The following is a 27792-nucleotide window of genomic DNA, read 5'->3' as shown; positions in this document are numbered from 1 at the left end:
GACCATTCATATAGATTTTTGCTCAGAAAGTTAGAAGGCTATATTGGTCATGATAAGATAAAACTTGTCGAAACACATTGCAAGAAAAGGATAGCAATATAATGATGAGTTGTAATACACCATCTATTGATCAAACCAATGAAGCTGTGGAGCTTTCATTTTTTTATATTGTAAAAGGTTATAAAATGACTGAAGATAATAACGGAAGGCTGAAGTTGTTTCTTGCTCGAATGTTCAACTCGATCTGTCTCCATCTTTATTGTTCTTCTTCATTGCGTTTCGACAATTGTCAGTGTGACAGCAGAATCAAGGTTCTTAATGGTTGACGTATGATTCTGAGACGTATATAAAACTAAGGTAACATTTACATAGTTTACACTATGGATATTAAATTTTCCAGTCGTTTAAGCTTAATCTGTGGCGCTTGGGGACAACACAGTTCCCTAGCAAAATCTGATTTATAGGAAACGATTATTGAATCCGTTCAGTCAGCGAGCAAGGAGAAGTGTACCAAGCGAACCAAATATGAATTTATACTGAAAGTGAGGAATTTATCAGAGTGCCAGTGCATATGTCCTTTGCTCCTGTTCAACAGACCATCGAAATATCTCAAATATCGAGTAAAATTGTGAAAATTTTGGATAAATTTAGTAGTGAATCCATAGAAAAATCATCAAAGCATCCAGTTTGTTATGAATCTAACTGTCAAACCAGGGTTTCTTCCTACTTTCGTTTTTAGACGTCAAATTGCACTGGATAAACCCACCTGATATATCAACTCATTTTGCATTTTACCTTTGTTTCTATGACCAAAAATACACCCCCATCTTTATGATCACCTACCCGTATAGGTCATACATTTTGTATGAGAAATTGCTCTTTTGCGTGGTAAATTGATCATATCTTCTGTTTTAGTTATTGAAATAACTTCAAATTTTCAGGAAAGCTTGAAGTCGGGTGTATCTTGGGGACCGCCTGTATATGAAAAATAATTAGGAAAATTCCTATTTTTTTATACTGGAAAGAACAAAGTTTTATGTACTTACTTACTTACTTTGAATTTCATAATGGCATGAATTATGGGTAACGGGATTAGAAACAGACAACACTTGAAGGCTACAATATAAACAAGGAACTAGATGAGGATGAACTGAACTATGCAATGAATTATAGCGTGTACAAATGAACTCAAACAGACAAGTGAATAAACATTAGCAAAGTGACAGTTCAACCGTTTACACGTTATTTTCTTATTCCCAAAATATCACAAGTTTTCCTCCAATTTCACACCCGGTGTAATTTTCTACATGCAGCTTTCTTGAAAATTTGAAGTTATTTCAATAATTAAAACAAAAGATATGATCAATTTACCATCCAGAAATGCAAACTCCCATACAAAATGTATGACCTACCCGGGTAGGTGGTCATAAAGATGAGGGTGTATTTTTGGTCTTAGCAACGAAGGTTAAATGGTTGCGTTCTCAACAGTGCTCCTGCCGAAATCTGCCAATATAATCTGGCCACACTGGCTCGCAGGGCAAAAGCTCGCTCGAAAGGTCAATAACCGTCGCAAAACGTCAAAAACGACCGTCGCCAGCGCCTCGAAATCGTTGCGAGTTTCGCTCGCTGGCGACGTCGGTTTGCAGTACATGCGACGCCGGTTTTGACGTTTTGCGACGGTTTTGCGACGGTGGCCGGCAAAAGCTCGCCTTGCCCTGTGGGCAAAGTGACCAGAAATACCGATGTGTATATATTTGGGTTTGAAGGAAAAAATCTCAATTTTTTGTAATCATTGAACGATGAAACTCAGCCAAACAATCAAATCAACCCGCAGTGCAAGTGACAGCGATTTGCGAGGGCGCGCGAGGGCTCGCACGCCATACAAGTTCACTGCTCCAGAGCCCTCGCATTAAAGAGCTTGCGAGCCTTGGAAATGTCATATGAGCGAGACAGCTGTATGTCAAGTGTATGGCTATCTCTTTCTGGCAAGAAAAAAGCTCCGAAATGCAACGGTGTTGGTGGACAAAATTTAAATGGCCAAAAATTTTGACCACACACACTCTCTCTCCCGGTGCCTTCCCCTGTCCTCTCTTCCTTCAGGCCCCTTCCTCTTATTTGCGCGCACCGCTCGCTTGAGTGCGATAGCTCATCAGCTGGTACTGGTATATGGTAGGGTTGTAGTTGTATCTTGAATTGGCGATTGGTACATATATATGTAGTGTATTTGGTTTTACCTGTGACCTTGACGATGCGAGAGCCGATCAATTCTGGTGTTGAAGCAATATTTGTGCTATGCTGGTGGTTGCCGTTCCGTGCCGTTTCTGATGTGGCCATTTGATCGCCATGTCGATCAACGGTTATGAAGCCAATTTCAAACGAGCGAAAGTGAAGGAATAATTCCGTACCGGAAATTTGATTTTTTATCAAGTGTGATACTCCAATGGTGATCTCAACCCGATGTAAGCTGGTTTTAACGGCCATATGAGAAAATGTACTCATGTGTTAAAAAATGTCGCATTTTTTTCTTTCCTGATATTCCCGAAAATTCACCCATAATTCAAATACGATTTGACTATTTTCATTGATTCCTCATACAACGCATGGAAAGAGGTAAACTGGCTTCGCCAATTCATTCATCTCCGCTCCCAACCATTCATCACCCGAACCACCCACAATCTCATCATTCCATCCACATGCAACGACATTTCTCTCTTCTTTAACAGCAAAGGTCTCAACCGAAGCTTCTACAGACTGCTGCTTTCCATTTTCCTGTTTCTTCTTCTTCTATTTGCCGTATCCATCTACCTGGTCATGCCAGCCAATGCAAGCTTTTGCGTCTTTTTAGTACCACACATCCGGCTGGCCAGTCCTTACTACGAGGGGACCGTCTATATGAGGCTTGAACCTATGACGGGCATGATATTATCATCCTCATCCAGTGGCGGATCTAACGGTAGGCGGACTAGGCGGTCGCCTGGGGCCCCGCCGAATAAGGGGCCCCGTAGATCGCCATTCTATAGTATGCCGTATGGACAGAGTACCAGCGACAAGGGCCCCCGGAAGGATGGACGTTGGGGCCCCGAGGCTGGCGAATCAATTTTAGAACCTGTGACTGATGATCGTAGGCCCCCCCCGACGGCGTTCAAACTCTCAACAGCCAGTTTAATGCCGCTACCACCTCCCCCCCCCCCCCCCCCCCCCACGGACCACCATTTACCATTTACAGGGGGCCTCAACTCGTCTTACCGCCTAGGGGTTACCGCCCCGATACCCTTAATCCGCCACTGTATATATCCTTTATTTACAACCCTTACATCTGAAATGCATCCAGTTCATTTTTCTTTCCGTGTCCGCATAAAAATAACACAAAATGTGCGACAAAACAACGCATAAACGTCGTTCAACAGCTCTTTGGTTTATTTCTTTTAAAAGATGATTATAAGCCACCTACATAAGGAAGAAGAAGAAGAAAGCCACATACAAAAACACATACGGGGGGGCTGAATGGCCACTCTCGGTTCTGTTTCAAGATCCTCATTGAGGACATCACACGCTGACAGCGCCTTTTTCAACGGTGAGCCCTCAGGATCGGGCCGTGATCTGCGCACATCCATTTGAACGTGTCACCAACTGATAATAAAACGTTAGAAACGGACTCTCTCACCCGCAGGTACCCATCTTATACCATCTGTTACACATTCTCTGACACACCGTTTTGTCTGTCCTTGCGAACGACTATGGGCTGGATCGTTCAGTACCAGGGGTATGACATGGCCTACCCAGTGGCGGATTTAACGGTGCGCGGACTGAGCGGCCGCGGGGGGCCCCGTCAATGTAGGGGCCCCGTGTAAGGAAGTCCAGCATATAGAACAATGTGTACAGTACAATGTCTCAGCAAGTCTCAGCTTCTGTGCTAGTTAGGGGCCCCATGGATGAAGGGACTCATAAACTATAGGGGCCCAGACTCATAAACAGGGATTCTGAGCACACCCGCCCCTCGGCCAGCATTGAACCATTGAAGTGTGTTTGATTCAAAACCTAGTGCAACAATATGCACCCCCCCCTCCCCTCCCCCGCTCGACACCAACCGGGGGGCCTCCACTCCTTTTAACGCTTAGGGCCCCCAACACCCTAAATCCGCCACTGGGCCTACCCATCGCGGACAGGCGAGTATGGTGCGCTACAAGCTACCAGATCCACCAGGTTAATCCAATGATAGACTAGCCGCACCCTTGCTGTTGGGGTTTGTAAAACACAAGACGAGGCAAAGCGACATGCGCAATCGAAAAGCTGTCCGCAAAGAATCCAGATAAAATAAACTACTGAACGTGCATACAAACCTTCTAACAAACTAAATATATGTCATCATCTTTATTCCCCCTTTAAAAATGCGTAGAGTTTAATGATAATATAAACTAAATTTATTTATCTTAAATGTTGTGTAAAAGCCGCACATACGAGTAGAGGCCCTAAGCAGTCACACAAATGTAGGCTTGGTTTAAGCGTCTAGCAGGGAAATATTCTAAACTAGAGAAGGATTTAGTAGCAATTTAACTTGCGAGTGGGGGGTGAGTTCCTTTTTTGGGCCCCCTCAAGACCACGGGGCCCTACGCGGCCGCTTAGTTTGCTTAGTGCTTATTTCGCCCCTTCACACACACGCGCATGTCAAAACACTTAACTTAAAATTAGGCATATCGATTTATGCCTTAAAGCGCACTTAAAATTAAACTTAACTCGTTAACATCAATTTTGTTCAATTAACACAATAACACTATTAACGTGATGTCGTGATGTTTGTCGCCTTTCCGGGGTTATTCAGTGGCATGTTGGTGCCGTCAGCGAGCGACCGTCGATGCAATCGATACACCTGAGGGAATATAAAACATTTGTTTTAGAGGGAAGATAAAACAACAGATTTAGATGTAGCAATAGTGCATCTACAAGGAACTCACTTGTGGGGTTTTTTTCTCCTGCCAGGAAATTTGACCGCAATCAGTAGTGCGGTCGGTTCGGTCCTGTTGCTGCTGCAGCTATTGTGGGGCAGCGGATAATGCAGATACGAAGGGTTGAATTCCTGCCCCGAACGTTGTGAACGAGCGCGCTCGACACCGTCTGACGGCGCAATCGGGGCACCCGGTGCCGACTGGGCCTCTGGCGTGTTGTGCTGGTAGAGCCCGATTCGTCGCCGTACAGCTCCCGGAGGATGTTCTTTAATGGTTCATCGTAAGCCCACGTTCCAGGATAGAGGAAAATTGGCTGCAAAAAAAGGAAAAAAAAACACCATGATTAGCATCCTAATCCCTAGCTTCGCCAAACAATCTTCTTCTTCTTTCGTGGTCCGCTTACATACCGAACATACCGCATCACATATACAATGCAACGTACAGTGGCAAACACCCGCGGCAGGCCCATATCGTTTCTGCATTTTATCTGCAAGTTAAAAGAGGTCATAGTCTATTAAAATAATGTTTCTTCATCATGATAATCGCTGGATAACACTTACCTGCTGTCATGTGCTGTGTTGTTCACCACACCACTTTCCTACGCCGGTACATGCACGTACCGCTTCCGACGGAGCCAGCACGCATTGGGCAGGACTTCTACCACTTAATTTAGCTAAAATGGCACTTACTTACATAAAATTAAGAACTTAATTATTAAAAAACTTACCAAAATTGATCAGCCAACAACACTGTTTACGTTTTTTTACACACACACAACCTGACTTCTACAGTGACAGCAGCCGCATAGCACCAACACAACGAAAGGTGTCAGGCGAGACGTCAGACGATCTTAGGCGAGGGGTAGGAAGGAGATCGGTGGTGAGGGACGTGAAAGCTCAGCTCGACAGAATCGCTATAGGAGGAAGCGAGGCAACTAGACTAGACTAGAGAAATTAGAGCGAGAGGTACCTCACCAACCCTCGCATTGTTTGCCGGGAATCTAAATAATGCAGCGAAAATCAAATTACAGCACGTACGATAAAATCGTATCCAATGGAGCACTGCAGTGGCCCTAAGCGGTCGGGTGGAGCCCCTAGAAAAAGAACTTGCCACCACTGAGAAAAAAAAAATGAGCATCTTAGTTATTCTTTGGTTTAGAATTCCTAGTACCATTTTCATATCAACACTTCAGAAAGACCTTCATTTGTGTAACCGCTGAACCAAATCTACTCCATATCCTAAGTAAAGGATGCATATTCTTTTGAAATGGAACTTTAATTTTGCGGATTAGAACCCCCCCCCCCCCCCCCCATCACGCTTAACACTTCTTTCGCTTTCACTTTTTTCAACTCGAGTTAAGTTTCGAGTTTTAACCTACCGAAAACTACCGATAAAATTTTGATGCGCCTACCGAAAACCGCCAAAATAATCTGGCCACACTGCACATCACACCTGTTCTGTCACATTGGCCCCGTGCAATCGCCGTGAGAAAAAGCACGAAATCACATCGTATCGCACCGCGAGGAGGGATCTCGTCCAATTTCAACCCCATTTTCATCACACAAATCGGCCGCAGAAAATGGTGCGTTCTGCGGTGCTAGGTTTGGCGCTGGGGCTCCTGCTGGCGGTGGTGGTGCAGCCCGGCACGGCCAACGAAGTGTTCGGCTGCGGGGGTTTTGTGAAAAATGTTAACTCCGAACTGGATCTCAGCAAGGTGGAGGTCGGCCTGTAAGTCTTCCCTTTCAGTTAATTGAATTAACTAACTCTCCCCAACAGTGCCAACGTCCGCAAATTAAATTTTCATTCTGGTACTTCCCTTGCTAGATTCACCCCACAGGGCAGCTTAAAGATCAAAACGGAATGTTCACCGTCGAACGGGTACTACTTCATCCCGGTGTATGATAAGGGCAGCTATGTGCTGAAGGTGATACCACCACCCGGTTGGAGCTTCGAACCGGAACAGGTGGAAATCAAGTTCGACGGCCAGACGGACGTGTGCAGCCAGGGCAAGGATGTGAACTTCCTGTTCAAGGGGTTCGGCATTACCGGGCGCGTCGAGTTCCAGGGTGCACCGGAGGCAGGGGCGCGCAACGTGCGGGTCGAGCTGGTGGCGGAGGACGGGAGCCGTATCGGCCAAACGATCACGAACGGAAACGGTGTGTTTTCGTTCACACCGATCAAACCGGGCCGGTATGTGGTGAAGGTCCAGCACCAGCGGTGGCACTTTGAGCGCCCGGAGTACAAGGTAACGGTGGCCTCGGGCAACACCGAGATCCCGGCTGGATCGCTCGTTGTGGCAGGCTTCGATGTGGAGGGTAGCGTGTTCAGCGATGGTCAACCGTTCGCTGCGGTCGGATTCCTGCTGTACAGCAGCCAAGGCGTGAGTAATAATTCGTACAACACGTCCTAACCTATTACTAACGCTTTACCCTTCGACCCATTTTCTGTACAGCAAAAATCCACTGCCAAATGCTCTTCCGAAACCGTGCCATCCGTACCGAACGCCGCCAACAAAGCGTACGAAACGAACCCGCTCTGCTTTGCCACACCGAACAAAAACACCGGCCAGTATCTGTTTGCGGGCGTGCCCCGCGGCAAGTATCTCGTCCGGCCGCACTTTAGCGACAGCAAGATCAAGTTCCACATTCGCCCCGAAGCCGTCGAGCTGGTGGTCGGCAACGATGGTGTGCGGGTGAAGGAAAACTTCGAAGTGACCGGGTTCAGTGTGTCGGGTCGCGTGCTGCGCTCCCCCAACGGTGCCAGTGTAGCGAATGCGCGGGTCAAGCTAAATGGGCGCGAAATTGCCACCACCGGGCAGGACGGTGCGTACACGCTGGAAAACATCCAGCCCGGCACGTACACGATCCAGGTGCAGGCGGACGATCTGCAGTTTAAGGACCACATCGTGAAGGTGTCGCTCGCCAACCCGTCGCTGCCGGATGTGCTTGTGTCCGGGTTTAAGGTTTGCGGGCAGGTCGTGTCGAAGAAGGCGCACCGCGTCGCAATCACGAAGAAAGCGTCCACCATGATGGTGGAGGTGACGAGCCGGGAAGGTAGCGGGGAGTGGTGCACGTACCTCGAGAATGGCGCGTACACGGTGCAGGTGCTGACGAGTGATGCGGAGCACGCGAGCGGCATTCAGTTTTTCCCAGTCACGCAAACGATCGAGGTCAACTACTCGCCGGTTGAGGGGATTGTGTTTTCGCAGCTGCGTGCCACCGTCACGGGTGAGGTACGTTGTTTGGGGCGGCGGGAATCGTGCGGTGAGCTTGCGGTGACGCTGCAAGCACTCGATGGTAGTGGAAATGCGGTTGGCCAGGCGGTAAATGCGGCGGTATCGGATGCCGGGAGCTACAGCTTCCAGAACGTACTGCCCGGGAGCTACGAAGTGAGCGTCCCGAGCTCGAAGCTCTGCTGGCAATCGAACACGGTGAAGATTAACATCAAGACGGCCAAGGAGTCGGTGCCGGCCTTCGTGCAGACGGGCTACATCGTGTCGATCCTGTCGAGCCACGGTGCAACCATGGCTTACCGGTATAAGGACACCGCCGCACGCGAGGAAACGGGGGCCACCCCGAGCAAGGAGGAAGAGATCGTACTGACCGCCGGCATGAACATGTTCTGCGTGAAGCGTGCCGGTACGTACGAGATGCGCTTGAGCGGATGCCATCGGTTTGAGGAGGCGACGGCGACTGAATTCAGTACCGCCAGCACCGTTCCCATCTCGGTCAATGCCAAGAGCCACCGGAATGTGGTGAAGCTGGTAGCGGAGGCGAAGGAACAGTACCGTGTCCGGGTGGTACGTGATGGCGATTCGACCGGGGAGCTTGTCGAGCTCGAACTGACCGATGGACGGGCTGATGGAGGGTATGTGTATCGGAAGGAGTTTTTCCTCGAGCACGGTGAGCGCGTCACGCTTGTCCCGCAGAGCGAAATCATGCTGTTCAACCCAACGCAGCTGGTTGTGACGGGTGGAAGCGACTGTGCGGACGTTTCAACGAAGCTGAGAGCGACGAAAGGACTGCTGATCAACGGACGCACCGATCCCCCGGTGAAGGATGCGACCATTACGCTGTTCTTCCCGAAGAATGCCGATCTCGCATCGCAGGTAGCGCTCACCGACGAACGTGGCGAGTTCCGGTTCGGTCCAATCGATCCATCCCTCGCGGTAGAACTGTCCGCCGAGAAGGAATCGTACGTGTTTTCCGCCTTCGATCGCACCACCAGCTCGTTCAGCGGTCACAAGCTGTGCGAAATCATCGTCACGGTAAAGGATGACGCAGGTAACCGGTTGGCGGGCGTGTTGCTCTCCCTGTCCGGGGCGGAAAGCTACCGCAAAAACATGGTCACCGGTGAGGACGGTACGATCAAGTTCCACTCGCTGTCGCCCAGCGAGTACTATCTGCGCGCGATGATGAAGGAGTACGAGTTCCGGCCCAACTCGCGGCTGATCACGGTGCAGGAGGGTGCGACCGTGCAGGAGGAGCTGGTCGGCCAGCGGACACAGTTTTCCATCTACGGTTCGCTCACCTCGCTCAACGGTGAACCGTTCCCGAACGTGGCGGTCGAGGCGGTGTCGGATGAGTCGTGCGGCAGCGTGCTCGAGGAAGCGACGAGTGAGTTTAACGGTCAGTATAGGATCCGCGGTCTAACGCCCGGCTGCCAGTATCGGGTGCGCGTGCGCACTGGTGCCGGACCGACGGCGGCCGTCGATCGATCCATTCCGCGCGAACGACTCGTGACGGTTGGGAAGGCGGACACGCGTGACGTCAATCTGATCGCGATCAGCCCGCTCGCGTTCGTCGATGTGACGGTGCGTGTAGTTGCGTCGCAGAACGAACACTACAAGACGCTCAAGATTGCCCTGTACCGGAAGGGAAGTGATTCGCCCGTGCACACGCAGCGCATCGAGCCACCGCTCAACCCGAAGTCCAAGATCAACCCAGGCATTATGGTGTTCTTCCCGCGCATACCGTTCGACGGCAAGAGCTACCACATCGAGCTGACGAGCACGCTGTCGGAGAAGAGCTACCGCTACAGCCTGTCGGCGGTGTCGTTCGTGGCGAACGCGAGCAGCTTCTACGCGGAGCTGCCGTTCGAGCCGGAGCTGCGCACGGCCGAGGGCGATCTCAACCAGAGCTCCCTGTCCGCGATCGTGCTGATCGCGCTGATCGGGTTCGTGTTCTTCAAGCAGGAGCTGGCGTTCGAGCTGCTCGGCATGGCCTGGGCGAAGGTGGGCACACTGGCCGGTGGTGCGATGAGCAACCGGCGACCTACCGGCAAGGAGCAGAAGAACGATGGCGGACACATCGATACGCGCGACATCGACGTCCTTGCGTCCACTATCGATGGGATGAAGAAGAAGAAAACCAAAAAAGTGTCCTAGAAAAGGCCTGCGTCATCGGTAGAGAGGCAATCATCGTGTAGCACGCAAAGAGGGGTGTGTTGTAGTCAGACATGAATCATTTCGAAGAAAAATAAAGGGACGACATGGTGTGGTGTGTGGTAGTAATGAAAAAAAAAACGGTTTTTAATTTATTTTATTTTCCTTTTATTTTGCCTTTCTTTAAATTGCAATAAATAAATAAATAAATAGATTATCCTCTTAGTTACAGCTAAATCACGCTTCACGAAACTGCTAAGCGACGAACCCCCGAGTTAGTTTCTTCGGAAGCGATTCGGACGCTTCGGGAGCAGAATCAGTTTGCTTCTGCCAGGGCTAACTGTGGTAGTTTCGTACGTCGAAGCGGTCGAATCAATTTCATTCTCCTGCATATCATCAACCGGATCAGACGACGACCAATGCTGCTGCTGCTGAGGGCCTACAGGGCGAACCGGTCGACGGGCGAACTTTTTCCTCTTCGGCACCTTGCAGTCCTCGTAGATGCGGCCACAGTCACTGTAGCTGGCCGCCTTCTCATCACCAGCGTCACGATAGTTGTGGAACACATCACGGCTAGCAATGTTAAGCAATGTGAGTAATTAATTAAAAGACTCGTTTAGTTTGCGTGTGCGCGTCCTTCTCAACCTACCCAATGGCACGTGTGACGAAGAGGAGGAGCGGGTTCCGCCGCGCTTGGAAATCAAACTCGCACACGAACCGCTTCCGACAGACGCGTCGATTCACGCCCAGAAAGCGGAAGGTCATATCGGTTAGTGTGTCCGTCCAGTACATCCTGTACAAGAGAAGGAAGAGAGCTTATTCGGTGTAACAAAACAGTATTTTTCGTTGCTTCACCCTTACAAACTTACTCATTTTCTTCCAGTTCATCCTCATTCGCATCACTTCCGGCCGTTTGCTGTCTACCCGCCTCAGCATCACGCTTGCGCCTCGTTCCACTGTACTTCGAGTAGGAGGAGTAGGACGAAGTGTCGGACGTCGGTGGCAGATAAGCGTTCGAAGGTGGCCCGTACGAGGAAGCCGGTGTGCCGTAACTGCTCGACGAGTGGTCAAAGCTGGTGAACGTCGGCTCCGGTCCCGGGTAGCTGGAGATGATCTCGTGCCCCGAATGGTAGCTGGTGTACGGGCTCGACTCCAGGAACGGTGGCGGTGTCTCGCTAATGAACGATGAACCGAAAAAGCCACCCGGAAATATTTTGTGCCCAAAGAAGTAAATTCCAGCTAAAAAAAGACCCACCAGGACGATCTTTGCCTTCACGAGCACCACGGTCGAGAGGGTGGAAAGGATCGGACCAACTGGTGCGAATGAAAGGAAGAAAGGAATGGTAGGTAAGCACTTTGGAACCTCTTCACACACTTTAAAAGCTAAAATTAGCAAAACTTACGAGATTTGAACAAGAACTTATAGAACCGCTTTCTTCGCCGACCCTCATCAACTGATCGCGTGTTTGACTCGGCAAGATCTTGTCCTACCACCAGCACCAGCATGGCTGCCATTAGCAGCAGCTGCTTAAGTAAAGCCATAATCACCGGTTCACTACTTCACGCAAACGCAATTTTCCACCAAACAATAATAGCACACGAAACGACAAAGACACGTTTGGCTGATCCTTTTATTCCACAAACACGAAATAAACACACACGCTTCACCCCACCAATATCACTGTACAATTTGTCCCCGTTCACTGTGGCACACGGATGTAGCGCGAATGCGACCCAAAAGCATGGGTGGGCAGCATTTTATACGGCTGCCATCGCACATCGACGCTGAACGACGAATCTCTGTAATAATTGAAGCTAATTCTCAACTGCCGCGCCACTCCGGTTCCGGACGGGTGTTGTGTATGTGTGTCTGTGGGGGGATGGCATCTCACTTTCTTCCGCTGGGTGGAAATTAGCGGAACACGATCCCCCATCGGAACCATGCCATATTCAGGGAGGGCTCAAAATATGGACCAGAAACGTCGAACACGTGGAGATGTTTTTGGTAACGGGTAAAGCTTGTTGTTTTACCTTTTTGGATGGCGATGTGGATCATTGAGGATGAGAATTCCACAAAATACTCCGAGTATGGTGAGGTGCATCGAAGGGATAAATTAATATTGAATGAAGCTATTGTTTGGTTGCTACTGAACGATTCGTCTAGTAAATACGGTTAGCTTAAGTGTGACTTACTTTTGATACACAAAACAAAAGTATTTGATTGGGAGAGGGTTGATAGAGCTAGAGAGCAGATAGGACTTATGATCATGCTAAAAAGTTTTATTTACTGCAAGCTGAGAATTAATTAACTAACAAACGACGATATTTTAAGATAAAAAGAAATATTAAATGATTGTTATTGAAATAGAATAATCATAAAAACAGATATAACTGTAAGAGTATGCAATATAATAAATTAAATAAATCACTTAAACAAAATTATATAAAAATAAAATATAAAAAAAGAAATAAATTAATAAACAAAATAGCAAACCTATTCCAACAAATTAATAGTACATAAACCAAACAAATAACACATAATAATTACAAGTAGTATATTCAAACTAAAACATAAACAACAACAAATCAAAAGACTAAAGCACTGAAAAACGTTGCTAGCATTAATTGAACAAACAACAAATACGCTAAAAAGAACTAGTAAGTGAACAAAGCTAAAATAGTAATAAAAAATTAAAGACAGAAAAAGGAAAACAACCAAAAAAAAAAAAATAAATAAATAAACTTATCTAAAAGCAGTAACAAAGAAGATGCAAATTAAAACACCAATGGTTGATCATAACATAACATGGCTTAACATACCCGTCATGGGTTCAAGTCCCGAATAGACCGTGCCCCCATACGTAGGACTGACTATCCTGCTATGGTAACAACAAGTCACTGAAAGCCAAGCTCACTTCCCTAGTGAGTACAGGCAGGCCTTGACCGACAGCGGTTGTTGTGCCAAAGAAGAAGAAGAAGGTTGATCATGCAAAGGTAACAAAAACGATTCCCCGTGGAACCCCAACGATAGGAAAAAAAACGAATCATTGTTAAGAACAACTTTACGCAATCCAATTGCGCAACCGAGCACTCTTTTTCCATTCTCCGGTTCCGGTAACCGTCATCACCGTTTCTAAGTTGCGTAAGTTACGCAAAGAAGGCCGTAAGCACGAAGAAGTTTCAGCACTGCGATATTCACCACACTGTGCATTAGAAAACCAGCGATCGATAAGAAAGTGTCAACAAAAAGTGGTGCTGAAATGAAAGTGAATGTGCACCACTTTCCGGGTAGAAAATATCCCGATTACTAACATGCCTACATGTCTCCCATCGCTCGCCCTCCCCAGTTAAAGGATGGTGTTAATTATGCTTTAACGTTTTAAGCCACAGCGCCAGACAGCGCCAGACCAGCGATATGCGCAATATGGAAGTAGCGTACTTTCTTCCTTGCCACACATGCGACATTTAGCACCATAACTTTTGGAGTTTGGCGGTGCTGGAGAAGGAAGAAGATTGTGTCAGATGCTTCTATTTTGGTTTTCCTTTCCGGCCAACTGGGCGATCGCATCGAGGTGAAGCATCTGATCGGGTCATTTTCAAACGATCGTCCATCCTGAGATGGAGCGTTACCTGTCAGCTGTCGCTCTGCTTGCTTTGTCGGCAGTGGTTGTCGTCGTTGGAGAGGGAACGGAAGGATCTAACTCCACTGCGGGTGCACTGGTTGAGGCCAGGTACGATCATTATGAAGACATCTTCCGATACTGTAAGTAGATTAGTTCACTATTTGAAGGGAGTATTAGCAATCTGTTATCTCCTTTCCTTCTTGCAGGGTGGCCTTGGTTCACGGACCTATCGACGGTCATCGCGATCAAGCTTAAGATCTGGATCGTACTGGTGGCGATGCACGTGTTCGGCGATGGGTACTACTGGTCCAAGTGGACCGGGTCCGGTGAACCGACCTACCATCAGCCGCCAGGCTTTGGTTGGGGTCGTCGTAAGAGGAGAGCTATTTCCGAAGAGAATTCGGGCTTGGCGGAGCTAATTTTCAACCAGCTCGACATCGAAGACGACACATGCCGAAGGCGCATCGTGTGTGAGCTCTATCTCGAAGGCAAACGGGTGCCGGAGCTGTGGAGAGCGTTGGCCGCCCCAGGATATGAAGTGTTTCGTGCCTATCGTCCAAAAGCGACCGTTCGTAGCTCGGCTCAATGTCGCAAGCTTTACCAGTGTGAGCTATCGCATAGAAAGGATGGAACAGCCGGGTGGTTTCAGCAACCAAATGCACTAAGTGATACGGATGGAGATGACTGGCGATGGCCACGGTAAGAAAGAGGTTCACGCGGAAATTGTTGTTAAGATATTTATTACACTGTTTGTAAGAGTTAATTTTAAAATAAATTACGTATTAAATCTTCAAAGCGCTTGTCTCACGTGTATGGAGTAGTCGCGAAGTATTGCTTCGTTAGTGAAGGGCTTAAGATAGCTGCGAGCAGTACCACTTTGAAAAACAGCCATGTTTGTGTAATGTACACAAACACAAGCAGGTACTGAATGGTTTTTATTACTGAAACATTAAAAACAGATGTCTTTAAACAACTTTTTAATGAATTAGATTTGTACAAAACTTACCAGATATCTTGTGGCGATGTTTGACTGGCCGTTTGTGTATCGATATTTGTAGCTGGGATGAAGTATTGGATCCAGCAGTGCTATCTGCATGATTTACACTGCTCGTTAAAGCTACTAGAAACATCAAAAACAGTGCACAGAGACATAGTTTGATGTACATTGTTGGTGTGGAGAGCTTCCTACTGAGGGAAGATTTAAAATGACTCGAACGGAGCTACCGTGCGAGCAAGATGTGATCTACGATGCGTGTAGAGACTGCGCTTGCGTGATCTTAAGAGAACAAAACAGACATGCTTTTCTCTATTGTGTATGAAACTGAATGTGTGTGCATTGGAGCTTGTGGTCTTAATGTTTATTTATTGTATAACAAAATAACGCAATCTAAATTTGAAGCAAATGGTTTACACTAGCTTCTAGCCTATCTTTCCAATAGCGCTGCAAATCTGCAGCTGAAAGCCCTCGATCTGCTTGTCGTCCCCAGCCAGTCGGCGAAAGATCGTGATGAAGATGATGATCGAATGTTGGTTCATCCAGAATGATTGGTCCAGAGCAGCAGCTCTGCTTTGCGGGGAATGCTTTAAACAACACCACGATTATGAACACCGTCAACCAAAAGCCACCCTTTATGATCAACAGCACACTGTGTGCGATCCACCAGCGCCAGGCGTATGGGTAGGCTGGAAGGTAGAAGATTCCCATGATTTTAATTCTACTCAACAGTGTTTTTATTCGGCTCATTCCACTTACGACTGGAGTGTCTCCTTGACTCCAATGAAGTGTCTGCATTGGCTGCTACTAATGTAATGGTTGCTTCAAGTATGAAGATCAAGGCTACTACTCTCTTATTGCACATCTTTGAAGATCAAGGCACTACTGAGCTGTCGAGCTAAACGTTCGATAGACATCTGTCGAAGGATTTGAAAGAGACACCCAAAATCGAAGCTCTAATTGATCGTGGATGGAGGGAGTAAAGGAGCGATCGTTGCTAACGGTAACGGTCCCCCACAATGAACCGCTCTCAGTGAACGATCGTCTGTGGATGCGGAAGCTGCACGATGTCGTCGTACACGATGTATGCGATTGCTGTACTGCTTGGTTGGCTAGCAACCACGATCGGCGCACTTGATGACGGGGAGTTCGATGAATCCAGCAGCACCGATACAAGCGTTGCCGTTTCCGGTCGGGGACATCATGAAGATTTTAATGAGTATGGTAAGTGAAAGAAAATATAGAAAAATAGAATGCGATACATTAAATGTTTCAATTGCTCTTTCGATTGTTACAGGATTTCCCGAGCTTGTGTTTGGATCGCATGCGGCCGCTATTGCAGCGTTTACGTACTACATTGTGATTTTCTTCAAAACCTACCTTCTTATCCATCTTGGGCTTGTGCGGCAAAGGGAGGCAGAACAGCAGTGGAGTGCGCGGCATTCTGGAGCTGGAGATGATCGATATCCATCGATGGATCATTTATTTGAATAGATACGTGATGTTTTATATTGTGGCTAGTATTAGATATTTATTTATATTTTAATATTTATTTATTATATATTTGTACATTGAAATAAATTCTACTATTTATTGTTCCAAAGCCGTATCTGTATTTCCTTTTTTTACTAAAGTTACATATTACGTCCTGTTTGGCTCCTACAAGAAGAGTTCCAATAAAATCAAGCAAAATCTCCCCTCCACAACATTGTTGCTGGTTTACGTTAAACTCATCCTCAATTAGCATACGTCTTCTAATCGCCTCCCCTTCTATCCCAACATCTCACGAAAGTTCAAGTGCATCGATCACTGGATCGAGGGAGAGTTTGGAAGGATCCTTCGCGCGTGTGCTGTGCCGAATCAGTCAGTCATAAGCTCTTTTACCGGTAGCAAGTCATGTCTAGCCGTTGGGTTTTGTTACTGATCAGTCTGATGCTCATCGTAGGATGTGTATTTGCAAGGACGCATCATGACCATCATCATCGGATAAAGCCACTCAAGTACAGTTACGGAATATGTAAGGAATACAAATAGAATGATTACATCTAGAAGCATGCTTTGTCTTTATTTTATTTTATTTTTAAACGATTTTATTCTAGACGCTCCTACTGGCTGGACGGTTGCGCTTTACATCTGGTACATCGTTAAGTTGGGCTTTATATTAGGCGCTCTGCTGCTGTTACTGTTTGCTAAAAAATGGAACACCAACCGGCAGCCTATTGTTTTTGAAAGTGGACCTGAATACTAGTGAGTTGTGATGAAATGTTGTTAAGATTTTAAAATTTAATTTTATTGGTGTAATGTTTTACTTTTCGTTGTAAAGCCATCATCGATCATTGGACACGATGGAGCCAAACCTTTTCCACCCAAGAAGCAGAAGAGATGTGCGTCTTTACTGGAACGATCGAATAGATGCAGTGCGATCAACATTACGATAGTGAGCTTAGTTTAATTATAATTAAGGTAATATTAATACCAATTAAACTGTAATAATTTATTAAAAGTAATTAATATATATATATATAAATAAAAGAAGATTGTGCTGAAATTTAATCAGATTGGTATCCCTTTTCGCTACAATTTAGACTGATTATGGCGAAATATATGGACATGACCTTGTCTTTAATCCATAAAATAGAATATAATATGATAGTTCAAACTTACCCCGAGAACAAACGTACCCATCAAGGAGACGATAAAATAAATAATAATTAAATAATGTAATGCTTAACCCTTCAAGTAGGGCCTAGTTCTGGTTTTTTTACTTGCATGTGTTAGCAATTAAGCATTTCAAGTCATGTCGAACCTATAACGATTAACTTAGGATTACTGCATGCACGTGTGTCCATCGTTAAGCTAGACCAATTCCGAGAAGCGTAGGAAAATCCTACATGCATGTTTTCCAGGGTCATACAATTTTAAACCATAAATTCACTGAAACTCAGGCGCGTCAGTAAAATTAACCGGGTAATGAATTCAAAACAGCAATAAGTTTAAACCACTTACCATTTTAACGCCTAACTATGTGCATCCGTGCATGTGTATGTTTTAACTTGTTCACGTACTCATCCGTGACTTCGCGCAATTTTAACCGAAATTTATATCATTCAAAAATCAACGATATCGTCTCTTTTCCGTGCTTTATTTACTGTGAGAAAAACATGGATAGTTCGCAGATTTTTGATAAAATTGATTAGTTTATTGATTTATAGCTTCTTTTTCCTAGCATTTTTGTACATAATTTTCAAATTCTCTCACTTTTGATTTGACATCATCCTGTGGCTTAAATTTCCTCCGATCTTGTTGCTGCCATAATCAAAACATACCATTTTGCCGCTCCATTAAGTTGACAAACAATTCGTGATTGTGAATCGATCGAATCAAGCGAAAGTGTAAACCAACTTCCGGTCAACAGCCGGAAGCAAATCAACACGTCTCACAACACACTTTCCTTCGAGCCTGTTCGAGCGTTGGCGTAAATTGATCACGATCGTTTATCACCAACCAACCATCCCTACTCGTGAGTGCATTCGTGAGTTGTTGAAGTTGATGCGATTTTTGCTGCTTCCGATGTCAAGAGTATCGACTGTACCGCCCTCTCAGCATCATCATGTCATCAACAGCAGCTGTAGTGGTCCAGAAGTCGTTAAGAATGTGGCGAATTGTAGCAGTGTGTTTGATGTTGCTAGCTCTAACGGATCTCTGCACGGCACAGCGTGTGCGTCGAAGGCATCCACACTATCCAAAGTTTGAAATATGTAAGTAAGGTTAGAATCGTAGAAGTAGTACAATTGCAATGCGTGTGTTTCGTTCGTTCCAGTATGGCCACTGCATTGGGTCAGTGCGGCGTACGTGTGGGGCTTTCTGAAGCTGGGAGCCATATTCGCCGGGCTAATGCTACTGTTTGTCTTTCGCCATCTTTCCTGGTGGAACAGTACACCAACGTACCTCGGCCATGATGCTCTTGTGTAGTAAGTATTCGGGTTTACGTGCATACTTTTCCTGGGAAAGCTGTAATGATCATTATTTTTACAGCCATTTTAGAGGATTCAGTACTAACAGAGGCGATGATGTCACAGACAACGGATACAGGAACGACGAGGTGCTTTATTGGACTGATAGGATTGAAAGGGCAGCTCGACCGTTTGGAGAAGTGAAATAAATTTTAAAATATATCAAAACGTTGTAGTACCTTTTTTGAATTTAATAAAAATATCACTTACAAAGCGGTTATACATCAAATGGAGCAACACGATCTAATGGAAAGATGCATGTACAAGTTTTGGATTTCGAGCATTAATGCATTGATCATTGGGTAACGAAGCAAATATTCAATATTTAACAAGTATTCAATTCCTGACAAAGAGCCATTTGTCGGTACCAAATGGGAATTAAATCACATCATGTTTGTAGGAGCCGGTGCTATTATCAATTAATCCGCTAGAATGGTCTAAATATGTCCAATAAAATAGGTCCAATAAGTAAAACAAAAGAAAATTTGACAATTTTTGTTAATATACGGATTTATTTATCTTAAAATCACATCAAACACTTATTCAGCAATAAATAATTTCTTATAATCTAGAATAAATAACAATATAATCAGGATTGTGCAGACTCTTAGCTGTCCACTCCATTCTCCTGCTGGTGCTGGTGCTGATCCTGATCTGCCATCGCCTCATCGTAATCATCAATCGATCCATGCATTGGTCCCTCAAACACGTTCATCGTTATGGAGCTTCCCTGTGCCTTGCACGTGGAATAAATCTCGGCACACTGCTCCATACTGCCAGCTGCAATATCATCTGCCGACCGGTACTTGCGGAAGATATCCACCCCGAGCATGCGCGTACCAAGCTTCAGCAGGAAGTCATTCTTTGCCCGCACATCAATCTCACACACGAACCGCTTGCGACAGTCCGTGGTATGAACGCCCAGGAAGCTGAACGCCAGATCAGTTATCATGTCGGTCAGCAACAAATCGGACTCTTCACCCGGCCGTACTGCCTCACGGATCGAACGACCGTGGTGGAATGATGGTGGCTTGTCCCAAATAATTTCCTCATGATGATCGTGATGGTGATCGTGGTAGTACGGGGCGGATTCGCGCAGAATGATCGGCGCACAGCCGTGCTTGGCCGGGAAGCCTTTGAAGAACGCCCAGAGCATGATGATGCCGAGCCAGATGGCACCCTTCACGATCGCGATCACAAACGCGGCAATGCCCCAGCCCCATCCGAATGGGTAAACTGGAAGGATAGATAGAGGGAAGCGTAGATCATGGTTTAAATTCAAATAAGAGCTAAGGACTACTAACAGAAATTGAACTTACTTGCAGAATGAAAAGGTCCTCGCTGCCTTCCAGTTGCTACAACATCCTGGTTGGAGCTTTCGCTAACCTCCAACACAGGAGAACTCCGCACGCCGTCCAGCACACCCAACAAGACGATAACCAGCAGCATAACGATCACCCCTTTGGTACCCATTTTCGACACGTAATGACGATCAAAACATGCGGTACAGCTGCTGGTAGTCTTTTATAACCAAACCCCAGCAGCACCTCTCGGAACCTTCCTAATTGAAAGTGCTAATTAACGAGTGACACTTTCAATTTCTTTTGCGGTAGTGTACACTATATATGAGTCAATCTGACCGTCGGATCGGGTTTGTTTGGTGCCGGACAGGATGGCGGGAAGGGCGATGAAGAAACTAGCACTTGCGGTGCTGGGAAGTTTGCTAGGGCTGTGCACCGTACTGGTACAGGGCAGTGAGGTTGATAGTGAAACTGCGCTTACCGCACGATCGGATCAGTACTACGATGAGATGTGTAATGAGGGACACTTGTTTGGAATAGTTGAAAAAACAGTGAACCGTTTCTCAACTTGACTTTCCTCTAACGGCTCTAGGGTATCGATTCTGGACCTTTCCTGTGACGATGGCCATCAAGGCGAAGGTGGTGGCGTGGCTGTTGTTCATCACGTACTTTAGCACGATCATGCAGGCACTGGTGTATCAACGAACGGAACCCCAACTGCCGGAAATATATTCCGTGCCGGCCCACGGCGATTGGGGGTAAGTGAGAAAAATGTTAAAAGTGGATACATGTATCGAATTATACACCCTACTTTCTCATAGACATCCGCCGATCTTCACAAGTTGGGGCTAAACTCGTCAACGATTCAGCGAAGCAAGGATCACCACTAAGACTGAAACGTTCAAGTGTATTTATTTAAACATAATAAAATTGTGCCTATTTCTTTGAACTCTGTTTTCTATTGCTTATGAAACTACTTGCTATTTACTATGTAATAATATGTGTAACGTGTACTTACTAATAGTAACGTGTTTACTTAGCACCTTTCCCTTTGATGCAAAATAATTTTCACATTGCATTACGCAGTGCGACGGAGGCACGATGATGGAAAGTCACCGTGTCACGCAAGATGAATTCGTTAGTTTCCTTTGGCTCGTTGAACGTTCAACAACCATTCGTGATAGTGATAGTAGGATCAAGGATGTTCTGGGGATTTATTTTGATAGTAATTGCGAGTGATAGCTGCAATGCGATCACCCAACACGACGGATTTAGCTTAACAGCACTAGCTACAAAAGGAACAGTTGCAAAACGATCAGATGATTATTTTAATGAAGTTGGTAAGAATATATATTTATAGTCGTATTTTGAATTTAAAAATAATATTTGCTTCTCCCATTGGCAGGCTTTTTCGCGCACGTTACCACTTTTGAAGTGTTAGCAATAGTGGCGTTCGTGGCTAAAGTGTGGATCTTTCTAAAGACGTACCTAATTTACGCTCTCGCTGTAACACGAACGAAATCTCGCTCCGCGAGACTTTTGCCAGCCAGCCCTTAGCTTGAACAGCTTCATAAAACGATGTACGATTTGAATGTAATTGAATAAAATAAAATACATACAACGTTTATTATTCCTCCCTTAATGTAACTGCTTCACCACGTTCTCCAAATAGCTCGTTACGATCGGATAGATAGGATCGTACTGGGTAATATTCTTCTGCCGCACTACCGTGCGGTACTTCTGCAGCGCTCCGGTAATCAACTCCAGCCGTTCACGCTCAGACGTATGACTTTCCAGCCATTGGAGCAGCTTCTCGTTGCCCCAGCCGGCAGTAACGTGCGGGCTGGCCATATCGTTTCCCGCGTGTCCAAACAGCATAAACAGAACGATGTACGGTGGCACCACGCCACCCTCTTCGCTCGTTTGCTCCACCAGCTCCTGCGGCGGCACGGTGAACAGGGAAGCGATTGCACGCAGCAGCCGGAAGCTTTTCCCGAGCGAAGAAAGATCGGGCACGATCGGTTTCAATGCACTCTCCAGGTGGTGACAGTCGGCCTTGAGCCGCTGTCTGCCGGTGGAGGAAATCGGTCGAATGGTGGCAAGGTTTTGAACGAACAGTTCAATGCACCGTATGGCCAGATTGTGGCCCGCCTGCTCGATCACTGCCCGATCGTTGAACGGTAGGATGTGGGTGCTCCAGGCGCGTACGATAAAGTCCTGCAGCTCCTTCATGTACAGGGAGGGGCCGGCGGTGGAAATGTTGTTAGAATTTAGACCAGGTTCACGGTGCATGGAGAGCAAGATTACGTTCACCGCGGAGTGGATTGAAGCTGAAGCGAGATGATTAGGTTGTAAAAGGGGTAATGATCGTATGATTGCTAGGGCGTCGTATGCTTACCGATCAGTGGCTGTAAGATGGCCATTGTAATTGTCTTCCCTTCCACCAGGCTGGACGTGAGCTTCTTCGCTGCGTCGAGAGCGGAAAATTTCGTGCCCAAATTCTGCACCAATCGATTGATTGCTTCATGATGGTAGCAGATAACGTTTGCAAGGGTAATATTTTGTGACTGTGACACGTTTGGATTGTCTGAAAAGAAGTTTAAGACAGCAAATCAATAAAGATTGCATTTAGCACCCAAAAACCAAGACCCTACTTACCAAAAACTTGCTGCGTCTCCGAGCCCAGTTTCACATTACGTTCAATCTTATTCCAAAGATCCTTGTTCGATACACACAGCACACCCGTTACGAGCCCGATCAGCCGTGGATCGACGATGGCCGCATTCAGCTCGGTCGATGCAACGCGCACCAGCGCATCGATCACCTCCTGGTTGGGGAAATCGATATCTGCCAGGGCCACCTTAAAGTTGTTGGCACACTTCTCCAGATAGCCCGCCTCGAGTGAACCAAACACCTCCTCGCCGAACGTGAAATGCTGATCGATTTTCGTTTCCAGCCCACGGGCAAGTGAAAGCAGCTTCGGTAGGCCCTGCTGAAGCGCTTGTGTTACGTGCGATTGGGCCGCTTTGAACGAGCTCACAAGCTGTTTCTCCAGGTTGTTCCAAAACTTGCGATCAAACTCCTTCGCCAGCGTGTAGTCATCGCCGAGCGGCAGCTCGAGCAGACACTTTTGCAGAAACAGTACCTGCGTACAGTGGCCGTACATTTCGTCCAGGAATAGCCATTCGAGCGCTTGCCACAGCTTCGTGCGGAAGTTGGACGAGTTGGTCAGGGTTGGCGCTTTGCCCGGCGCCTTCAGTTGGCGTGCTTCGGCCCGTTCCTTTGCCGGCGACGAGACACCCGTTTTGCGCAGCTTGGCGACGTCCGTGCCGGCAAACGATTCCTTGATAGCGTCCTTCAGATAGCTGCCAAAAGTTTCCAGCACGTTGTTCAAGCATTTGGGCAGTATCTTGAGATTGTGAAAGATGCGCACGCACACACCGACTTGGTCGGGTTTGTTTTTCAGTATGCCCTCGAAAAGATCCCGATTCGCTACCTTCAGCAACCGCTGCTTTGCCTTCTTGACGGTGCCGATCTCGTCACGCAGAAAGTCAATCTTGGTAAGATCCACATCTTCCATCAGCCCTTCCAGCTCGTTCACGATGCTGGCCTGCTCAGCCAGATCGTTCGTGCCGTCCAGCTCCCTGTGCACCTGCAGGAAGCGAGCACACTGGCGTAACACGTGCGATGCCTCGTGCAGCCGACCGAGCACTTTGGTTTGCGTTTCGAGCAGATCGTACGGTACGGTTATCTGCCGGCGCAAACGTTCCGCACCGAACTGGAGCGTTTCGATGTGGCTCGTTATCGATTCGATCGAAGCGTTAAGCGTACCGGCATGTTTGGCCTGCGATATCAGGGCACCGTACTGCTCCCGTACCTGCTTCTGCAGCGCGCTGGACAGCTGTTCGATACCGTCGGAGAGTTTGGCGATCTGGTCGCTAATGGCCACTGTTAGCTGGAGTTCCGGGCTTGGCTTATCGGCCAAGAAATTTTTGTAAAACTCTGCAAAACATGAGATTCATATTAGCTTTGTTGATTAGCGTTGTAAGACGCCTCTATTTACCGTCATTTTCAATTTTTTCACACAATTCGTCGGTCATTTTTGGGATTATTTCAGCGAAAATTCGTCTACCTGCGCCAAACTCGGTGACGTTACCAGTTTTGTTGTTTACCTTTGCGTAAACATAGGAGAACTGTCAAAACCATCTGACCATTTGTGGACGGTTCGTCTGGCAACCCTGCCACGCGTGTGTTTGACGTTTATTCTGCAAAGGGCACATTTGTCAACAAACGGCACAGAAACATGGCCTTCCTGGGACGCATTTTTCGCCGGGGAAACCACTTCCTAACGCTAAAGCAGTACGAAAACGTTCAAGTTGCCCGCGGAAACCCACAAGATCTGGTGCAGAAGGTAGCGGTAGCGGAGAGCGGCAACTGTTTTGTGGCCTGGCACCCCAAGCCGGACTTTCCGTACGAGTTCAGCAGACCGCTCGATGCGGTGGGCACGGAACCGAGTGTGAATCTCGTGCGGGATGACATAATCAACGCTAGCCGGGGTGCGTTAAAAGCAAAACATCCGGAGTTCGTGCGCCAAGAGCTGAGCAAACTAACCTTCACGACAAAACACCGGTGGTTCCCGAGGGCACGAGACAAGCGGGCGAAGAAGACGCCGATGGATCGACCGTACCTGTAGAGAGCGATGGGGTGGGTGCATTGTTTACTCTGCATCCCTGTGTTAGTGTAGTAGTGTGAAATACACGCAAAAAGGCATTTGCATGAAGAGAAATCTATTCTAATTCACATTAATCGAAGCGTCGTTTCTTAATTAGTGAGCCAAGCAAATCCGAAATAGTTGGGGCCTGACCACCGACATCGAACGTGGGCTTGTTGTTGGCCAGTCCACTGGTGCGCGGTTTGCGCGGATCGTCCTGCTTGGCGGGTGTTGTTTTCTTCATGTCTCGATGATGGGGGAATGTTGGCATCAGGTTTGGGTCACACGCTGAAAGAAAGATTCAATCGTTTGATTCCAATTGTTTTCCGAGTCGCTGAATAAAGTGTCCATGATCACTCACGCAGTGGCGGTTCCCTTAGGTAGGTGCTGAGAAGACACCGTTCGGCCGTAGCTCTGCAGGCCGGGTTGTACATGAACAAACTGTTCAACAGATCGTACCCACTCGCCGAGAGAAAAGGGAACTTGCTCTTGAGATTGTTGTACGGTTGCTCTTTGAGGGTGAAATTCTGCACCAACGGTAAGCTGTCGAAATCGGGCCAAATGGTCGATGTCGGTGTGCCGAGCAGGTTAATGATGAGCTCGATCTGCGAAATTTCACTCGTACCGGGCAGCAGTGGCTTGTGGATCAGCAGCTCGCCGAGAATGCATCCCGTCGCCCACATGTCCACGGCGGTGGTTTGTTTTTTGGCCCCGAACAGCAGCTCCGGTGGCCGGTACCAGAGCGTCACCAGTCCCGGCGTCATCGGTTTGTTGGCATTGTTAAGGTAGCGTGCCAGCCCAAAGTCCGCTATCTTCAGGCAGCCGGTGTCCGTGAGCAGCAGGTTCGACACCTTCAAATCCCGATGGATGATGTAGCGCGTGTGCAGGTAGTCTAAACCTTTCAGCAGCTGTATTATGATGCACTTGACCTGCGATTCCGAGAACGGTGTCTCCATGTTGTCCAGCAGCGAGGCTAGATCCTGCTCACAGAATTCCATCACGAGAAAGATGCTCTCCAGACTGTTGCCCACAACGACCTCCTTCAGCCGGACGATGTTTTCGTGGCTACAGTTTTTTAGGATTTGAATCTCGCGCAGCCCACTGATCGGAAATCCGTCCTTGAATATGTCCTGATCAAGGCGAACCTTTTTGAGAGCTACAATTTCATTCGAAACCGTATCTCGGGCACGAACTAAAAGCAACGGAGCAAGCAAAAGGGAGCTAGTTGTACATAGAACAGTGAAGAGATGGTGAAAAAGTGCTTACAAACGATTCCGTATGTGCCTTCGCCAACACGGTTACATTTCTGGAACGACGATACGTAGCGACATTTGCCATACTAGAAGAAACAATATATTAGCACATACACTTCGCTTTATAAATATTGAAGTCTTACCACATCCTGCGGCCGAATTTCCGTGTACTCTTTGGTGCGAAAGTTCATCAGCATCCCTTTGCGATGGACGGGCCGGTTCGGATCCCGATAATCAGCGTAGTCTGGAGGAAGAGCAACATTAAAACACAATGTATGCTTTTAAATCGACGGTGCAAGTTTACCCAAACGAAATTAACAAACCTGAAGTCATGATTCGATAGGCAGTTCTAATTGTGGTACACTTTTCCGGGTCAATTCTATCTTCCGAGCCGGCACTGGAGCACAAAACGCAAGCGTAAACAAAACAACAAAAACAGGTTTGACGTTTCTACCCAAGCAAGTGAGGCACACATGGAACTGCAGTGGACAAATAGTTTTTGTAACCATATTTTAAAATAAGAAAAGGCATTTATTCTATGAGATTTGTCTGTTGAAAGCATTTTAAAAAATATTAGTTATTTTAAATGTTTAAAATTATAAATTTTCTAATGCATTTCAAAAATGATGCTTTTCCTGGAAGCAGAAACCACTGTCCAAATGGCTGCATACGTAGGTCAGCGATGCCTAAGGGAAATATCAAATATCGTCTAGAAAACGGTTAAAAAGGGAAACAAAATATAAATTAATAGAAGCTACAAAAGGTTACAGCAAATAAAACGGGGTCTCATTTCGAAGAAGAACCCCCATCTGGGTTCAACCAATGAGTCACATGTGAAGTTTATTAGCGATTTAAATCCCTTTCACAACAGCCACCACATGCACCACGTGGTACACTTCCTTTCGTGAACACGTGGGTGCAAGACAGCTTCTATTTTGAAAGTGGTTGTAATAACCGACCCAAAGGTAGGATTTGGAGAGTGTTGAAAGAAATTAGACATCAAATTTATCGTCCAAACAGAAGACCCAAAAGGGGGTTCTTCAGAAAAAGAAAAGGGTTGTTCAGCCTAAGCAAACTGAACTAGACTGGTAAGGCTTATTCTTCTATATGAAAATGTTATTCCACCAATACTGGGAAACATTCCCAAGGCATGTTGATCGTGTGATGGAAAGCGATGCTTTTAGATGTTTGTTTTTTTTTTCTTCTTATACCACTGTGTAGCTGTGCGTGTGCCTATATTTTTTCACCCTCTTACTGATGTACCTTTCAAGCGAAACTGATTTTCCCACACTAATCCGAAGGCTCACAGTGGAACGTTTGCTTGTTTGCCATCTCCATGGGATACGAGAGACACTATGTGACTCCGACTGATGGGTCGCCGGTCGGTGTTCATATCCCAAAAGGATGGGACAGTAGTCTCTATTGTCCACGCTGCCGAAGTAACGCGTTTCCAAAACGGATCCGTTTTCATTTTATTACTATGAATTTTTATGGATCCTTTTCCTAATGCTTGTGGGGGGAAGTGAAGCAAAATAACATCGAGCCAACTCAACCCCGTGATGGAGAACTAA

The 27792-nt window shown here is 46.7% G+C and overlaps 10 protein-coding genes across 10 annotated transcripts; 4 read left to right on the top strand and 6 right to left on the bottom strand.

The window, feature by feature from the left end:
• Positions 1-4398: 4398 nt before the first annotated feature.
• LOC125908444 (uncharacterized) lies at positions 4399-5965 on the bottom strand. The gene is made up of 5 exons (XM_049611283.1): positions 5671-5965; positions 5504-5616; positions 5351-5430; positions 4953-5256; positions 4399-4867 (listed from the first exon to the last, which is right to left on the bottom strand). The coding sequence occupies exons 2-4, from the start codon at positions 5511-5513 to the stop codon at positions 4993-4995; spliced, it is 354 nt and encodes a 117-aa protein (XP_049467240.1). The 5' UTR covers positions 5514-5616; positions 5671-5965; the 3' UTR covers positions 4399-4867; positions 4953-4992.
• Positions 5966-6396: 431 nt separating this feature from the next.
• On the top strand, positions 6397-10345 carry LOC120961734 (nodal modulator 1). Its single transcript, XM_040385738.2, has 3 exons — positions 6397-6671; positions 6768-7323; positions 7396-10345. The coding sequence occupies exons 1-3, from the start codon at positions 6523-6525 to the stop codon at positions 10327-10329; spliced, it is 3639 nt and encodes a 1212-aa protein (XP_040241672.2). The 5' UTR covers positions 6397-6522; the 3' UTR covers positions 10330-10345.
• Positions 10249-12453, bottom strand: LOC120961736 (uncharacterized). Its single transcript, XM_040385740.2, has 4 exons — positions 11730-12453; positions 11196-11640; positions 10976-11119; positions 10249-10899 (listed from the first exon to the last, which is right to left on the bottom strand). Exons 1-4 carry the CDS (start codon positions 11866-11868, stop codon positions 10602-10604), a joined length of 1026 nt encoding a protein of 341 aa, XP_040241674.2. The 5' UTR covers positions 11869-12453; the 3' UTR covers positions 10249-10601.
• Positions 12454-13472: 1019 nt separating this feature from the next.
• LOC120951340 (uncharacterized) lies at positions 13473-14660 on the top strand. Its single transcript, XM_040370006.2, has 2 exons — positions 13473-14089; positions 14156-14660. The coding sequence occupies exons 1-2, from the start codon at positions 13945-13947 to the stop codon at positions 14650-14652; spliced, it is 642 nt and encodes a 213-aa protein (XP_040225940.2). The 5' UTR covers positions 13473-13944; the 3' UTR covers positions 14653-14660.
• Positions 14661-15334: 674 nt separating this feature from the next.
• Positions 15335-15825, bottom strand: LOC120953751 (uncharacterized). The gene is made up of 2 exons (XM_040373978.2): positions 15703-15825; positions 15335-15632 (listed from the first exon to the last, which is right to left on the bottom strand). The coding sequence occupies exons 1-2, from the start codon at positions 15806-15808 to the stop codon at positions 15337-15339; spliced, it is 402 nt and encodes a 133-aa protein (XP_040229912.2). The 5' UTR covers positions 15809-15825; the 3' UTR covers positions 15335-15336.
• Positions 15826-19563: 3738 nt separating this feature from the next.
• Positions 19564-20502, bottom strand: LOC120949739 (uncharacterized). Its single transcript, XM_040367226.2, has 2 exons — positions 20276-20502; positions 19564-20192 (listed from the first exon to the last, which is right to left on the bottom strand). The coding sequence occupies exons 1-2, from the start codon at positions 20427-20429 to the stop codon at positions 19564-19566; spliced, it is 783 nt and encodes a 260-aa protein (XP_040223160.2). The 5' UTR covers positions 20430-20502.
• Positions 20503-20579: 77 nt separating this feature from the next.
• LOC120949741 (uncharacterized) lies at positions 20580-21475 on the top strand. Its single transcript, XM_040367228.2, has 3 exons — positions 20580-20770; positions 20850-21015; positions 21079-21475. Exons 1-3 carry the CDS (start codon positions 20629-20631, stop codon positions 21107-21109), a joined length of 339 nt encoding a protein of 112 aa, XP_040223162.2. The 5' UTR covers positions 20580-20628; the 3' UTR covers positions 21110-21475.
• A 374-nt stretch (positions 21476-21849) lies between these two features.
• LOC120949737 (conserved oligomeric Golgi complex subunit 5) lies at positions 21850-24450 on the bottom strand. Its single transcript, XM_040367224.2, has 4 exons — positions 24321-24450; positions 22916-24259; positions 22656-22844; positions 21850-22587 (listed from the first exon to the last, which is right to left on the bottom strand). The coding sequence occupies exons 1-4, from the start codon at positions 24355-24357 to the stop codon at positions 21896-21898; spliced, it is 2262 nt and encodes a 753-aa protein (XP_040223158.2). The 5' UTR covers positions 24358-24450; the 3' UTR covers positions 21850-21895.
• A 64-nt stretch (positions 24451-24514) lies between these two features.
• On the top strand, positions 24515-25063 carry LOC120949740 (39S ribosomal protein L42, mitochondrial). The gene has a single exon (XM_040367227.2). The coding sequence runs from the start codon at positions 24561-24563 to the stop codon at positions 24948-24950; it is 390 nt and encodes a 129-aa protein (XP_040223161.2). The 5' UTR covers positions 24515-24560; the 3' UTR covers positions 24951-25063.
• On the bottom strand, positions 25025-26647 carry LOC120949738 (cyclin-dependent kinase 10). The gene is made up of 5 exons (XM_040367225.2): positions 26545-26647; positions 26365-26465; positions 26235-26307; positions 25330-26160; positions 25025-25256 (listed from the first exon to the last, which is right to left on the bottom strand). The coding sequence occupies exons 1-5, from the start codon at positions 26552-26554 to the stop codon at positions 25060-25062; spliced, it is 1212 nt and encodes a 403-aa protein (XP_040223159.2). The 5' UTR covers positions 26555-26647; the 3' UTR covers positions 25025-25059.
• Between the last annotated feature and the right edge of the window lie 1145 nt (positions 26648-27792).

The sequence above is a fragment of the Anopheles coluzzii genome, chromosome 2, assembly GCF_943734685.1.
Source record: "Anopheles coluzzii chromosome 2, AcolN3, whole genome shotgun sequence".
NCBI lineage: Eukaryota > Metazoa > Arthropoda > Insecta > Diptera > Culicidae > Anopheles > Anopheles coluzzii.
Note: the sequence above shows the minus strand (reverse complement) of the source record. Positions and strands in the feature narration are given on the sequence as shown.

Bases quoted from the DNA above. Each gene is read 5' to 3' on its own strand.
- LOC120953751 (XM_040373978.2), bottom strand. From the start codon at position 15,808: ATGTGCAATAAGAGAGTAGTAGCCTTGATCTTCATACTTGAAGCAACC. The intron at 15,633-15,702 runs GTAAGTGGAATG...TCTACCTTCCAG, and splicing joins GTCAAGGAGACACTCCAGTC to CCTACCCATACGCCTGGCGC.
- LOC120961734 (XM_040385738.2), top strand. From the start codon at position 6,523: ATGGTGCGTTCTGCGGTGCTAGGTTTGGCGCTGGGGCTCCTGCTGGCG. The intron at 6,672-6,767 runs GTAAGTCTTCCC...TTCCCTTGCTAG, and splicing joins AGCAAGGTGGAGGTCGGCCT to ATTCACCCCACAGGGCAGCT. The intron at 7,324-7,395 runs GTGAGTAATAAT...TTTTCTGTACAG, and splicing joins TGCTGTACAGCAGCCAAGGC to CAAAAATCCACTGCCAAATG.
- LOC120949739 (XM_040367226.2), bottom strand. From the start codon at position 20,429: ATGGGTACCAAAGGGGTGATCGTTATGCTGCTGGTTATCGTCTTGTTG. The intron at 20,193-20,275 runs GTAAGTTCAATT...CTATCCTTCCAG, and splicing joins AGGACCTTTTCATTCTGCAA to TTTACCCATTCGGATGGGGC.
- LOC120949738 (XM_040367225.2), bottom strand. The intron at 26,308-26,364 runs GTAAGACTTCAA...TGTTTCTTCTAG, and splicing joins AAATTCGGCCGCAGGATGTG to TATGGCAAATGTCGCTACGT. The intron at 25,257-25,329 runs GTGAGTGATCAT...TCTTTCTTTCAG, and splicing joins CCTAAGGGAACCGCCACTGC to CGTGTGACCCAAACCTGATG.
- LOC120949737 (XM_040367224.2), bottom strand. From the start codon at position 24,357: ATGACCGACGAATTGTGTGAAAAAATTGAAAATGACG. The intron at 24,260-24,320 runs GTAAATAGAGGC...CATGTTTTGCAG, and splicing joins TGAAAAAATTGAAAATGACG to AGTTTTACAAAAATTTCTTG. The intron at 22,845-22,915 runs GTAAGTAGGGTC...ACTTCTTTTCAG, and splicing joins GGAGACGCAGCAAGTTTTTG to ACAATCCAAACGTGTCACAG.
- LOC120951340 (XM_040370006.2), top strand. From the start codon at position 13,945: ATGGAGCGTTACCTGTCAGCTGTCGCTCTGCTTGCTTTGTCGGCAGTG. The intron at 14,090-14,155 runs GTAAGTAGATTA...TCCTTCTTGCAG, and splicing joins TGAAGACATCTTCCGATACT to GGTGGCCTTGGTTCACGGAC.
- LOC125908444 (XM_049611283.1), bottom strand. The intron at 5,257-5,350 runs GTATGTAAGCGG...CTTTTTTTGCAG, and splicing joins TATGTGATGCGGTATGTTCG to CCAATTTTCCTCTATCCTGG.
- LOC120949740 (XM_040367227.2), top strand. From the start codon at position 24,561: ATGGCCTTCCTGGGACGCATTTTTCGCCGGGGAAACCACTTCCTAACG.
- LOC120961736 (XM_040385740.2), bottom strand. From the start codon at position 11,868: ATGGCTTTACTTAAGCAGCTGCTGCTAATGGCAGCCATGCTGGTGCTG. The intron at 11,641-11,729 runs GTAAGTTTTGCT...CATTCGCACCAG, and splicing joins TAAGTTCTTGTTCAAATCTC to TTGGTCCGATCCTTTCCACC. The intron at 11,120-11,195 runs GTAAGTTTGTAA...TCTCTTGTACAG, and splicing joins GATGAACTGGAAGAAAATGA to GATGTACTGGACGGACACAC.
- LOC120949741 (XM_040367228.2), top strand. From the start codon at position 20,629: ATGGCGGGAAGGGCGATGAAGAAACTAGCACTTGCGGTGCTGGGAAGT. The intron at 20,771-20,849 runs GTAATGAGGGAC...TAACGGCTCTAG, and splicing joins TCAGTACTACGATGAGATGT to GGTATCGATTCTGGACCTTT. The intron at 21,016-21,078 runs GTAAGTGAGAAA...ACTTTCTCATAG, and splicing joins CCGGCCCACGGCGATTGGGG to ACATCCGCCGATCTTCACAA.